This window comes from Mastigoproctus giganteus, chromosome 1 (assembly GCF_048544385.1).
Source record: "Mastigoproctus giganteus isolate SK-2022 chromosome 1, ASM4854438v1, whole genome shotgun sequence".
NCBI classification, from domain to species: Eukaryota; Metazoa; Arthropoda; class Arachnida; order Uropygi; family Thelyphonidae; genus Mastigoproctus; species Mastigoproctus giganteus.
The window spans coordinates 181312540-181328011 of NC_143575.1; the positions used below are offsets into that span (position 1 = coordinate 181312540).

A 15472-nucleotide genomic window follows, 5' to 3' on the forward strand; every position below is an offset into this window, starting at 1 on the left:
GAAGCTTGTCTGTAATCAAGTCACAAAGGAGGTTAAGGCAGGCAAAAGCAGATTACGAGAAATCTTTGGCAAAGGATGCAAGGAAAAACAGCAAAAAGAGTTCTTTACTTATGTAAAGTCTAGAAGGAAGGGAACGAATCAGATTGGTCCAATTAACATAGATCGTTCAACTATTGATGATCCTGCTCAAGTAGCTGATGAACTGAATGAGTACAGGCTGGCCTCAATTAACGCGATTAATTCATCCCGCAAGCGCATCGCGCAAAATGGAAACGCGTTAATCGAATATAATAATCAATAGGAAAAATTATAATTGGTCCTTGACCTTCTGGAATGTCCATAAAGAATTTTAAAAATACCTTTTAAATAACTTTAACTGTATACAATGTAAAAGATAATGAAAATAATTATGGAATTAAATGTTTATTGCATGTTTATTGCATAAAACAGCGGTTCCCAAACTGTGTGCTGCGGAATATTTAAAATTTTTGAGGGAAACACAGCGATACTCGACATCTGTCGGACACCGCACGAACTACTAGCTCGAGGTAGTTCACAATTTCAGCATTTCTTATTAAGTTGTTTGGACCTAACTACTAAATGGAACTGATAGGTATTTCTTTTGGTCTGGGTGCGCCTTGAAAAAAATTACTGAGACACTAAGGGCGCCGTAAACCGAGAAAGTTTGGGAACCTCTGGCATAAAATACACAATGAAGAAATGACTGTTGTGGAAATATTTGAACAGTGTTGACTTTCTCTTTTCATCAATCAATTTCCGATAGCCAACAACAATCTTCTCTGGGCCCTGGCAAAATAAATAGCAGATAACTTCAAACCTTTTGTTTGAGGTTCTATGCGATATGAAAGATTTCATCTAATTCTTTTACTGTTATCTCCTTCGCGGTAACATTTATCTGGCTCATTTAAAAATTTGAATTTTTATGCAAGTCTGCACTGACTTTATTAGCAGGAGAAAAACAAGTAACACGTCTTTTTCCGATGGTTTATGGAACACACCGAGGCGGGCAGCAGGCAAACGTTTGTTTATTGACCGTATGACTCACAGTAAGCTTAATGCGTGATACAAATCTTTTCCAACTATCACATAAAAAAAAAAAAAAAAGATTGATCGCGTTAACTGGAAATTTGCATCGTGTAAAGTGAAAAGTGGTATAATTTTTCAAATAGCGTTAACTGAAAATCGCGTTAATCAAACTCACGTTATGAGAGGCCTGGCTGTATTTTGCATCTACATTCACACGAGGAGTTATTAAAGGAGGGGAATGCCAGAAGTTTATCAAACTCTAACAGGGAGCTAAGTGATTTTGTAATAACTGAGAGCAAAGTGGAGGAGAAATTGTTGAATTTAAACATAAAAAAAGGCACCTGGAGAAGATGGAATCTATCCCATTATATTGAAGGAGGCAGCAAGGGTAGTAAACAAACCTTTAGCCATAATTATGGGAGCATCCTCAGAGTCAGAGGAGGTCCCCCTGGACTGGGAATGTGCAAATGCATCTCCAATTCATAAAGAGGGTGCAAAGGGTGACAATTAATTATAGATCTGTTAGTTTAACTTCTGTTCCAGGGAAAATGATGGAGTCACTGGTTAAAGAAGCATTGCAGGATTATCTTGACAAGACTACGCCAGTAATAATTCAGACACAGCATAGATGTGTTTAGGGGGCAGTCTTGTCTGACCAATTTGATTGGATACTATGATGTGGTTACAAGGGAACTGGATGCAAAAAATAATTTTGATATCATATACAGGTAGCCCTCGTTTTGCGCCAGTCACTAACCACAAGGCCATTTTTTTTTTTTTTTTTTTTTTTTTATAAATTGAAAGTTTAAAATCGTCAGACAAAATTTATGGGAATCGTACTGTACTATGTATCATACACTGTTCACATGATCAAGAACAATTGAGTTAATCAGCAATTAGCATGTCCATATCAAAGACGAGAAAACTTCCTGCCCTCAAAGTAGCCACTCGTGGAAGCAGGAGGTAAAGCATTCAGTTGGTTGTTTAATACTAACTGTGCTATTAATAAGTTAAAAAATCATTAATAGTAGTGATAGCAGTTGAAGTGAATTGATGTCTAACAGCACCAGGGGTTTCCCCCATCTCCGCTTTGCTTTCATTGTGGGTGTACCAGTTCACTGGGAAATGCCAGAGATTTAAAAAGTGTGTGCGCTTTGTATCTGTTTGATGTCGTGTACCGTTGTTCATCTGGTCCTCTGCTGAGGCCCAACATTGCACCACTTTTGCCTTGTGGAGGCAGACCAGGAACCAGTAGACTCATTTACTCTGGCAGGTCTGCTGCGTAGTTTCCTGAGATTTTTGCGGCTAGGACCTATAAAAAATAAATAAATAAAAAAAATTTTTTTTAACTAATCGATTGCGAGATGGTGGTGTTGCTTGAATTTTAAAAGGCCAAAATATGGCGAAAGGTGATTTGACATGCTTAAATTTAGGTGTGTGGGGTTTTCGCTAGCGTACAGATGGAGAGTGAAGGATGGAGGGAGAAAGGCAGAAGTATGGGGCCAATAGAGAAGGTGGCCCCAGGTTCAGTGGGGCAGGCCCATGCACCACTAGAGAGGAAAAGTGGGGGTGGCGAGGGGAAAAAACCCGTCCCCTCCCCTCCCTTCATCTTTGAATTAACCTGGGGGGATTGTAATTCAAAGATGAAGGGGGCTAGGGTGCCCTCTTCAGGTCACCATTTGGCAATTGGCAATTAAGCTACACTTTGTTTTGTCGTTTCTAGTTGCATCATTTATGGGGTTAGCCCCATCCTTGTGTTTTCTTATTCCTGCTTTAGGTGTTTTCTTTGGAGAGATTGGTTCCTTATTTGTCTCAGCTGATGACAAATCACTGTCAGGCAGGCGCTGCATCCACCATCATTGTTTAGCTGGGTTGGGTTATCTCAATGTCTTTGAGGGCTCAGGAGAATCGATAATTTAGTCGAGTCGTACTCAATGTCTCTTGGGATGTCTTGTCCTTGTGTGGTTTTGCTTACCTCATTCTCTTGGCTCCACCCAGAGGCCTGAGGGGGATGAATTTCCTCGTTACCTCGCCCTTGTGCGAGGTGGACCATCTGGTCTGCCACGTTTGTTTCAGGTGTGTCTGCAATCGTGTTTCTCTTGTTTTTCTCCGTTTTCCGGTTCTATTGTATGCCCCAAGAAGGTAATGGTAATCCCTTTCATTATGTAATAGTGATAGCAGTGTGCAGCTTTTGCCAATCGTGATAGCTGCGTGCAGTTTTTGCCAGTCGTGTTATTAAGTTTTTAATTTAATTAGAATAAAGAGATGCCATGTCTGGTAAAAGAAGTTCAATAAATACTAGTGAAGATGAAAGCATGAAAAAGGCACATCAATCTATCACATTGGAAAATAAGATGGAGGTTATTTGGAGGATGGAAGCTGGTGAAAGCTGCCCTAATGTGTGTAGAGCTATGAATATGCCTCCATCAACTGTTACCACAATTATGAATGCTGATAAAATAAAACAATCGATTCAAAGTGCTACAAGAGTAAGTGCTACACAAGTACATCATCATATTTACACTCATTGAAACGTTCCCCGAGCAAAAGCTCAACAACGCAATTTAACTATTTACATCGACCTATTTAGCCTTCCAAGCCGTAAAGACTCTCCTTACTGCTAGGAAGTTACCATCCCTAGCCCCGTGGAGGCAGGTCGCTACTACCCTTATATGCACCATTTTTACAACACTCTAAGTGAGTAGAATTCTGATTGCTTTGATCAAAACCACAATCAAAATCTATACAATTTAAAATCAAAAGTTTATATTTCAATTTTGAGATCAAAAGTACCATGTACATAATATACAATTCAGCAACTACAAGCAGTTGCAATATAAAACTAACATCTGCAAGCATGCAGGAATAATTGAACCTAATAGTTCAAGTAGTGCCCTGAGCACTACGTATGATATTTACATTTTTAAGATACATTATGAAAACTTTATATATACTTTCATTTTCAAAAATGCTTCTGCATCTCATGAGGAGAGGATACACCTAATTGGCCAAGCAGCCTCTGCCTTGGGACGTCATATAATTGACATTGAAAAATTACATGCTGGCTATCCTCAATCTGCCCGCAAGGCCCAGTTAATGAAGCCGCAACCGAAGTCCATGTCCAGTGACAACCATAGCCTGGAAAACTCCAAGCTTAGGCCACCTGCGTATCTGTTCTAAGCGTGAGATGTCAGGCATCATCTCATACGTCACTCTGCCCTTAGAGGACGTCGTCCAACGCTCCTGCCAGAACCTTCAAGTCGGGTCTGCCGTAAACTCTTCCCGCATCGGGGCAACAACGGACACCCATCAACTCCATAGGTAAGTTGTTCTTGGTTCGATATCGTAGGAGTTTCTCCAGAATCAGCAAGTCAACTGGCTCCGCACTTGCAAGAATCTGTAGGGCTTCTGTGGAGACAGTGCGGCAAGCTCTGGTCACACTTAACAATGCAAACCGCTGAGCAGCCATCAAGTGGCGCCTCACTAAGCATCTGTCTATAGCCTATCCCCAGGCATAGGTAATTACAGGGGCAAAGAGGCACTTGTAAAGCATGTCCAAGTTCCTTCCTTTGATACCCCAGTCAGCTCGGGTGATTCTCCTAAGCTTCCCATACAGCTTCTTAATTTTATCCCTCATGAACTTCGCATGAGGAATAAAGCTCAGTCTCTGATCTAGATTGACTCCCAGATACTTTATCACTGGCACAAAACCCAAGGAAAGCCCACCAAGGCCTACTGTGGGATGTCTATTAGGACTAAAAAGTCCTTTCAGCATCATGCACTGCGACTTCGTCGGCGATATCATTAACTTGTGAACCGAGGCCCAAGTCTGTATCCGATCTAACACCCAACTGGCTTTTTGCTCCAGTTCTAATCGGGCATCACCGCACACAAGTACGGCAACATCGTCTGCGTAAGCTACAATCTCCACACCATTCCAGTCTTGATTCAATAACTCGTCCAAGACGAAGTTCCACATAAAAGGGCCTATAATGGAGCCCTGTGGAACTCCTCTGGAGACCATGTGACAAACTTTCTCGAAGCGGTTGTAGACCACCACTCTTCGATCTTGAAAGTAGCTACGCATGAGACGACAGATATCGCTCGGACAGTCCACAAGTCTCAATCGGCATAAGATGCTTTCCCACCAGAGGCGGTCAAAAGCTCCCTTAAAATCAAGAAAAATGCCCAGGATGTATTTGCTCTCAGAGCTACGAACCAGCGAGAGCAGTCTCACCACGGCATCCTCAGCAGAACGGCCCTGTCTGAAGCCAAACTGCCGATCGGACTCCTGGTGCTTGTCTCTATACACTGCATTCAGTCGACTCATTATGAGTCTCTCAAATGTTTTTCCCAAGACAGATAGCAAGGCAATCGGCCTATAAGAAGACGGATCCATCCTCTCACGATCATCTCCTTTCAGGAGTACGACAAGTCTGGCTTCTTTCCAACTCTGTGGAAAGATGCACTCTTCGAGGCACTCATTATACAGCGACAATAATAAGTCAGGAAAGTGTCTGAAGAATTCCTTCAGAATCTCAGCAGAAAAGTTGTCAGTGCCAGCTACACAAGTACAGCAGAAATAAGCTTTTGGAAAAAAATGGAGCAATTGCTGACACTTTGGGTCAATGATTTGAACCAAAAAAAAACATTCCCTTGACCCAAACTGTAATAACTGTCCATTTTTAAAGATCAGTGCAATGAAATATTTTTTGGCTAGCAAGGGATGGTTCATGAGATTTAAAGCAAGAACCAAATGCAGAAGTGTGAAAATTATTAGCGAGGCAGCAAGTGCAGATGTTGAGGAGGCTGCCGCATTACCTGCAAAGTTTCAGGCCATAGTACAGGAGGTGATTGCTCTTAGATCTCATCTTCAATGTCGATGAAATGGGCCTTTATTGGAAAAAGTTGCCCTCAAGAACCTTCATTGCCCATGAAGAAAAGTCAGCGCTTGGATTTAAAACATCAAAAGACAGGCTGACGCTTTTGTTGGGAGCAAATGTGTCAGGCAATTTAAAATTGAAGCCAATATTGGTGTACCATTCAGAAATACCACGTGTTATGAAATGTTTAAACAAAGCCATGTTGCCTGTGTACTGGAAGTCAAACAAGAAAGCTTAGGCGACACAGGACATCTTGGATTGGTACACCAACTATTTTTGCCCCACTGTTCTCAAATTCTGCAATGACAAAAATTTACCAACTAAGGCTATTCTTCTTTTGGACAATGCCCTGGACATCCTGCAAATCTGGGTGAAGTCAGAACACCTCTTAAAGTTAATATTGTCTACATGCCCCCTAATAAAACATCAGACTCATGGACCAGAGAGTAATAGCCACCTTTAAAGCTTATTACCTGCAGCAAATATTTACAGAAATGGTGAAAGCTTTGGCCATGTCCAACATTACCATCAGAGAATATTGGCAGTTGTTTGATGTATTAAAGGGCATTAATCACATTAACACAGCCTGGCAAGAAGTGACTGTCAATTGTCTAAACGGAGTGTGGCGTAAACTTATCCCAGATCTCATGCATGACTCTGGAGGATTCAAGCCACAAAAGAATGTTGTAAAAAACATCAGAAGGCTGGCACAAGAGGCAGGTTAGAAGTTACAGTTGAAGAAGACCTTGAAGAGTTAGCTACAAAACTTAGCCAACAGCAGGAGGAAGAGACAGAAGAAGACTCTTCTAAAAATTATGAAGACCAGTGATCTACAACAGATCCTTACAAGTGTAGAGTCCCTCAGTAATGAGCTCTGTGACATTGATCACAACTTGAAGAGTGCCACAGTTAAAAGGGGTGTCATATCAACCCTGAGCCCATATTTTGAAATTCTTAAAGAAAGGAGGAAGAAATCCAGGCAATCAACACTTGATCCTTTCTTCAAAAAAAGGCAATCTTCTCAACCAGGGCCATCAACAGCAGATCCTCAACCAGGACCTTAAAGAGCCAACTAAAACATTATGCCACTGTCAAAATGTTTTATGTATGTATTAATTTATTTTTTATTTACATGTATGTACTAATTATATTTATGAAGGTTAAAAATAAAACACTTTTTTAATTAAAAAAGTTTTTCTTTGCATTAAATATACCAGTATTGAAGAGGGTAGGTAAAATTTTTTGGTGCCTGGAACCTAACTGTGTGATTTCCCATTAACTCCATGATATAAAGTGTTCCATTTGCGCCTGTCCCCCAAGGAACCTAACCCCTGCATGAATCAAGGGCTACCTGTACTTGGATTTCAGGAAGGGCTACCTGTACTTGGATTTCAGGAAAGCTTTTAATACTGTTGCACATGAATGACTACTATACAAATTGAAGCAGTATGGCATTAAGGGCAAGTTGCTGCTATGGATAAGGAGATCGTTAAGTCAAAGTAGACAGAGTGGTAATTAATGGACACTGCTCTTCATGGACCACTGTTATTAGTTATTTTGTTATTTGGTTTTTTTTTTTTTTAGGAGCATTAGCAACTAAGGCCATACTGCTCCGGGATATGCGGTGGTCATTCCCTGAGCTTTCTGCATCCTCCGTATTTGGTGGTGACGGGCTCGAGCCCCGGTCTAATCAAGAAGCGTGTGCTACGCACTGCTGCTCCTTCCCACCTGGCTACAGAGGCGCCTTAATGTTATTAGTAGAGTTCCCCAGGGTTCGGTGTTGGGCCCATTGTTGTTTTGTATATTTATCAATGATATTGATGAAGTTATATCAGGCTTAATGTCCAAGTTTGCAGATGATACAAAGATTGCATGTTTTTAATGACAGTATGCTACTGCAACAGGATCTAGAAAAGTTGGGCACATGGGCTGAGAAGTAGCAACAAGTTTAACATTGACAAATTCAAAGTACTGCATATGGGTAGAAGTAACCCCAGAGAAACGTACCAACTGTGTGGTACTACACTCAGGGTGGTGTTGAGAATGAAAAAGATCTAATTGTGCAGTGAGATATAAAGTTTTCTCAGCAGTGCAGACAGGTTTCCAGAGCAGATCATGGTGTCTTGTCAATAATATACGGGAATTTTGGTAGAGGAAGGAGGTGATTATTCCTTTGTATAAGGCAATGGTCAGGCCATGCCTTGAATACTTAAAGGACTGGAGTCCAAATTTTAGGAAGGATGTAGAGTTGCTAGAATGAGTATAGAGAAGGGCAACAAGATCGGTGAGGAGAACGAAGGAGTGGTCTTACCAAGAAAGGCTTAAATTCTGCAAATTGCAGGTTCTGGAGACTAGACACCTGCGAGGCGAGGTGATCTGATTCAGGCATATAAGGCCTTGGGGTTGAGCAGGCTCAATGCTGAAGGGATTCTTCCTCTTGCTCAGATTACAAACTTGAAGGGGCATAAATTCAAATTGAGGAAGGACAGCTGTTGTTGTTGTTATGTGGTTTTTAGGAGCATTAGCAACTAAGGCCATATTGCTCCGGGATATGCGGTGGTCATTCCCTGACCTTTCCGCATCCTCCGTATTTGGTGGTGACGGGCAAAGAAGGACAGTTGTAGACTGCCAAATCTTAGAGAAGATTGGAATTGATAGCAAAGACATCAGAATAATGGTGAATTTGTATTGGTATGCATGACAATCAGCAAAAGGTATGCATAGAAGGAGAAGAATCGGAAGAAATAGAAATTACAAGGTTGTATTCTATCACCTATATTGTTCAACATGTATGCTGAAAAAATTTTTAAAGAAACTTTAGAGGGATGTACAGAAGGGATAAAGATTAATGGCAGCAATACAATAAATATGATCAGATGTGCAAATGATACTATATTGCTGGCTAGCTCTGAGGAGGATTTACAAGCATTAATGGATAGAGTTAATAGAATAAGCAAAAATTTTGGTCTGAAGTTAAACATCAAGAAAACAAAACTGATGATTATCAGTAAGAAAGAAGTGCAAACAAAAATTACAATCAATAATGAAGAAATTGAAAGGATTAAAAGTTATTGCTATCTTGGATGTATGCTGAGTGAGGACTGGGACCAGTCTATTGAAGTATGCTCAAGAAACTGAACAAGCACAGGCAGCCTTCCTTAAAATGAAGAATATATGCAACAGTGACCTTACACTTTCTTTAAGAGCAAAAATAGATGTTTTGTCTTTTCTGTCTGTCTTCCTTTATGGAGCTGAGTCCTGGACACTGAAAAAGACCCATAATAAGTTAAATGCTTTTGAGATGTGGTGTTACACAAACATTAAGAGTGTTATAGACTGATGAGGCAAAGAATGATGAAATCATGAGATGAATGAAGAAAAAGACAGAAATAATTAACACCATTAAGGAGAGGCAACAAAAATATTTAAGACATTTGATGAGGAATGACAAATATAAGATGTTGCAATTGATAATCTAAGGCAAGATCAAGAGAAAAAAGAAGTAGAAGGAAATCTTTGTTAGCTAACTTCAGAGTGGTATAATCAGAGTAATGAGGGTTTGTTTAGGGCGTCTACCTCATGTTCATCCATTGCAAAAGATGACAGCTAACCTCTGCAAAGAGAAGAATTGTAGAATAGATGTTTGGAATGCCTTTAGCTAGCAGGTGGTTGATTGATGGAACAAACTTCCATCTGTCATTGTGGAAGTTCATAGCTTAAATAAATTCAAGGAAGAACTGGACAAACTTTTAGAGTGAATGGTTGTGTGAAATTTATTTATTTATTATTTTTTTTTTTTCTGCTGATGCTGTATAAGCTTGCTTTCTTGCAACATATGCCTCTACTAATGCTAATATATTATGAAAAGGGATGAACAACATTTGCCCACAAGACAGAAATGGTATAACTATTGATGATCCTGTTCAGTTTGCTGACAAACTAAATATATAATTTGCATCTACAGTATCACACCAAGTTATAAATGGGAGCTGAATTATTTTATTATGACTGAGAATAAGACAAAAGGGAAATTGCAAAAGTAAAGTAATAAACCACCTGGGACTGATTAGATCTAGCCAGTTATATTAAAACCGCAGCAAAAGAGGTAAGCAAATCCTATGCCATAATTATGAAAGTATCTGTGGATTCAGAGAAGAAATTCCTATATACTGGAGGTGTAAGGTGTATCTCCTATTCACAAAGGAGGATCAAAGGGTGACATGAGCAATTATAGACCTGTAGGCTTGACTTCTCTCCCATGGAAAATAATGAAGTCAGTGGAAGAAGTATTTCAGGACTAGCTTAAAAGAAACGGAATTATATGGAAATCAAACAGCATGGGTTTGTTAAGGGAGGATCCTGTCTGATCAACCTAATTAGCTACTATGAAACAGCAAAAGTGTATGCAAATAATTTTGACATCACATTTAGATTTCAATAAAGCTTTTGACACTATTTCACATGAAAGACTGTTCTACAAACTAGAGCAGTGTGGCATTAATGGCAAGTTACTGCCATGGATAAGGGGGATAGGTGGGCACTAGACTTCTTGGACTAACGTTACTAGTGATGTCCCTTATGGTTCAGTACTGAGTACTTCACTGTTTACAATATTTATTAATGATAGTGATGAAAGCATATCAAGCTTACTGACTAATGCAGATGATACAAAAGTTGACAAGGTGGTTAATGACAGGAATCAAGGCATACTGTGCCAACAAGGCCTAGAAAAATCAGGTAGATGGGTTGAGAAGTAGCAATTGAGGTTTAATATTGGTAAACGCAAGATACCTGCATATACCAATGGGAAGCAGTAATCCCAGTATGCCAATGGGTATGAATTTGGTATGAATCTATGCTCTAATTAGTATTCAGTAACAAAGTAATCCCTACTCCAAAATCCACTGTAATGGAATTTTATTGAATATAAAGTAAAATAAATAACACTAAAAATGTGCTTTACCATCAGATTAATGAAACTTTTTCACTCACTTTAAAGGATATCTGTAAAGCTAATTCCTTAGCTTCTTGGTTTGTTGCAGCTGTTTCAGGTCCTTGTGATCTTTCTAATAATAATGGGTCAACTGGTCCACAGGTCTGACATTTCCACCAGTGTGATCTATAGTTAATGAAATTACTACAGGGATTGCTTCAAATGTAAAATTATTTTCATGAGAATTTATTACAAAAAGAGGGAATAAAGAGAAACTTTTCACTTTAAGTATATTTCATAATGTCCATAACAAAATCTAATAAAATAAGTGAATAATTTTATAGTGTACATGTACCAAACTGAAATAAGTGAATTCAAAAGAGTGTGAAACAAAGATAAAATTCTAAAACTGAATAAACAGAAATTCTTAAACAATTTTAAAAACAAAATAACTTCAATTGTTAAAGTTATTTTGAGTTGAAAAAACCTTTTTAACACATTACCACGACTCAACCATCACACCTCCTTATGATACAACAAATCACCATATTCACTTTCGATTTCCTCCAAGAAAATTTTAAACTGATGATGGTTCAGGCCATTTTTGCGTATAAAATTCACAATGCTAATTATAGTCGACATGATTGAGTTCAAAGACAAAAATTTACCGCACAACGATGCTTGTGAATAACACAATTTTTTCCAACCATATTCTTTGCACCATCGGTCGTAATTGCTGTCAACAATTCCCAATCAAGCTGCAGGTCATCAAGCACTTTTGATACGCAATAAAATATGTTTTCACCAGAGGTTCTATTCTTCAAGCTTTCAAGTGCAGCCAGTTCTTCTGTGACTTCAAAATTTTGATTTATACTGCATATGTAAATGAGTAACTGTGCTGTGTTGGTAATATCTTCACTTTCATCAATTGCAATAGAAAAAATTTATAAAATCTGTAACTTTTGTTTCAGCTGATCTTTAACATTAGCAGACAAGTCTTTGATTCTTCTTGCTAAAGTTGATGCTGATAAACTTATAGCAGCGAAGTGCTTAACTTGATCAGGGCATATTTCTTCTGCAATTGATAGGCACACTCTTTTCACAAACTCGCCATCAGTAAAAGCCCTCCCTTCTTCAGCAATGATTTGAGATGCTCGCAAACTAGCTCTAATTAAATTTAAATTCTGATTAGTGAAACATGTCACCTGTTGTTGTTGCCTCTTGAAATCAAAGCTCAGCTCTTGTAATTTCTTGTTTCGCAAATCTCCTTGAAGTTTATCATAAGTTGAGGCATGTTTTGTCATATAATGCCGTTTCAAATTATATTTTTTCAACACAAAAACTGCTTCCTTACATATAAGGCAGGTACATTGGTTATTGTCCCTTATAAAAAAATAATTAATCGACCAAAGTTCATTGAAGACAACATTCGGAATCAATTTTTCTTTTCCTTAACATCTTGATTCACTAAAATTAAAATTAAAAATTCAAAGTTAAATAAAATGAAAAATAATATGCATTTATACAAATAGCACTAATAAATTGTTGCACATGATAATCGGTGCAGCGGCCCGATGACTACGGTCTGAATGAGAATAACTGACCAGGAGAAAGATTAATATGCGTACTCGTCTTTACATTGCAAACTGCAAAGAACACATTGCACACAATTCTTTCACTAATACTTACTTGATTAATATTTAGATTAGTGTTTAGCAACTGTTTTAACAGTCGCTTATTTTAACTTTACTATTTCACTTTTTGACAACTCGTGTTCACCGGAAATACTCAAGGCTATAAACTTATAGATTTGGGCACTTGCACTGTTGGGATTTCCGACATCGCAAGAAACACTGCTGCCAAGTGGAAGCGCACAGAGTTGCAACAATGTTACAAAATTATATTTGGACGCATTTACATCATATTTTGATTAAAAATATCCTTATATATGATATGTAGCAACCAAAAAAAAGATTTCTATAGAATAAATTTCACGAGGCGGATGAAATAGTCTTTTGGGCCAGATGAAATCATCTAGCAGGGCGGATCCGGCCCGCAGGCAGTAGGTTGGGGACCCCTGATCTAAATCATTGTTGCTTATTTCTATAGCAGTTGCAAATTTATTGTATTCTGTTATTTCATCTGCACTTTCTTCTTCATTAGTTTCATTTCTTGGTAATTCGGTATTCATTTCATGTTCAAATTCAGAACTTTTTAAATACTTCTTTTTAAAGAATATAGCATAGAGCCAAATGAAACCCATGTGCATAACACAGCTGGTGATGAATGCCACTTATGCTACAAAATTTTAACAATGCTTGCACCACCGTCAACGTTAAAATTACAGTTACAACAGCAATAATGTGCTTCTTCATAAATAGATTAAACTTGGCCAATTTATTTTCTAAAATATCTAGACTTTTCTTTGCTGGAAGTAACCCCAATATTCACACCATACCCAAATTTCATAATTTTGCATTCGAATGCACATTGATATTTAAGTAGCCGATGATTTCTTAGAGATGTATAGTGATCCAATGAAATTGTAAATCTTTCACTAACTCAAATTTTCTTAGCTATTTTTTTTATTACAATTTGTTTCACAATTGCATAATGCTTGTGTACCATAATCATTGTGTCATATGGGTTTTTGGGCAAAATCAAACCTTTATCAGACAGCAATTTTCTTATGAACTCTGTTTGTAATCACATCAACAGAAAATCTATTGACAGAAACCAATTTTGCAATGATTTCTTCTATACATTTTTTAATAAAGCATGTTAGTTTCAGTTGCATTTACCTTGTTTCCAATGCACAATCTTCATGTGGTCTTTTTGATTTACTAATTCACTTTGTTATTTCCTTATGAGTACTTCTTAAATGAAAAAGTCCGCTCTTAGAAGATCCTTTACATTGTATTATGGTGTTACACTTTTACATGTTGCAGAAACTGCAGCATGTTAAAAGTAACATTTAGTGTAGTACACTTCCTTTTGAGTGTACAAAATATTTAGCATTAGTAATGGCCACATGATGCAAGGAAGCCTAAGGATTATGCTGCACCAGCCAAAAAAAAAAAAAGTGATTAAAATAATAAAATTAAATTAAACAAAATAAATAATTAATAAAAGAAAAGGAAATATACAACCTATGCATTTCTCTCCTCCCATAGGCAACTATCCAGCTGACCTTTGAATTTCCCCAAACTGTCAGCCTCAACCACCCATGTAGCTAACTTAACTCGCTGGCTAAAATAAAACGTCCTACAATCCGGTCTAAACATCTCCCCCAACTTGAATTTATGGCCCCTAGTTCTAGAATCATTTATAAAACTGAAAATTTCATCCTCATTCATTTTACTTTTACCTCTCAGAGCCTTAAACACCTTAATCAAGTCTCCTCTAAGGTGCCTAGTTTCTAAGCTGTGCAACCCACATTCAAAGTCTTTCCTCACATGGATGCCCTTTTGCCGATCTCACCAGGCGAGTTACCCATCTCTGGACCCTTTCAAGAAGCTCTAAGTTCTTTTTTTAGGTGCAGTACAGTATTCCAGGGAAATGGGAAGGTGGCCATCAAGATTGGAATAAATCAATTTTCATCCCCTTACCAAAAAAAGGAATCTGAAAATTTGCTCAAATTACAGGATTATTAGCCTAATTTCTCACACTAGCAAGATTCTTCTTAAAATCATATTGAACAGAATCTCAAGAAAACTTGAAGAAATGCCAGCAGAGCAAGCAGGTTTCAGAAGGGGTAGAGGAACCAGAGATCAGATCTTAAGCCTATGACTGATTATAGAAAAATACAAAGAATTCAATGTTCCAGTCGTTTTGTGTTTCATAGATTATGCAAAAACATTTGATTGTGTTCAACATGAGAAATTATGGGAAACGATGACTATTATGGGTTTCCCAATCCACATAATTCAGCTGATTAAGCTACTATACCAGGAACAGGAAGGAACTGAGAACGAACATGGGAAATACTTTTTTACAATAGGTAAAAGTGTCAGGCAGGGCTGTATTTTGTCACCTCACCTTTTTAATCTTTATGCTGAAGATATCATGCATGAAGATTTGGAAGATTTAGACTGGCATCAAACTTGGAGGACTGAAGATAAACAACCTTCGTTATGCAGATGATACTGTGCTAATTTGTAATTCTAAGGATCATCTTAAAGAAACTCTGAGGAGAGTATGTGAAGCAAGTAAGAAAAAAGGATTGTTTCTGAACGTGTGTAAAACTAAAATTATGGCAATTATCTTGATTCCGGTAAGGTGAAGGTTAATGGGCAAAGATATCAAAGAAGTTGATGAATTTGATTACTTAGGGTCAAGAATAAATAAAAATAGTGACTGCTCAAACGATGTAAAGAGACGACAGGCAATTGCTAAAACGTTGGTTGCTGATCTGATTAAATTATGGAGAGATCATGATCTGCTCCTAAAGACGAAACTGAGAATCACTGATTCATTAATTTTTCCAGTTGCCACTTATGGATGTGAAGGATGGAATCTGAAAACAGTTGGCAGGAAGAAAATTGAGGCATTTGAAACATGGTGTTATAGGAGAATACTGTGTATTTCTTACTTGGATCGAAGAACAAAT

At 38.0% G+C, this 15472-nt stretch overlaps 1 protein-coding gene across 1 annotated transcript in view; it reads right to left on the reverse strand.

Annotated features, from left to right (window-relative positions):
- LOC150091337 (uncharacterized) overlaps positions 1–15472 on the reverse strand; it is a 39312-nt gene that overhangs the window by 8676 nt on the left and 15164 nt on the right. Inside the window, exon 2 of the mRNA XM_090383265.1 lies at positions 10923–11049. Coding sequence (XP_090239391.1) covers positions 10923–11049 — 127 coding nt within the window. The remainder of the gene's footprint in view (positions 1–10922; positions 11050–15472) is intronic.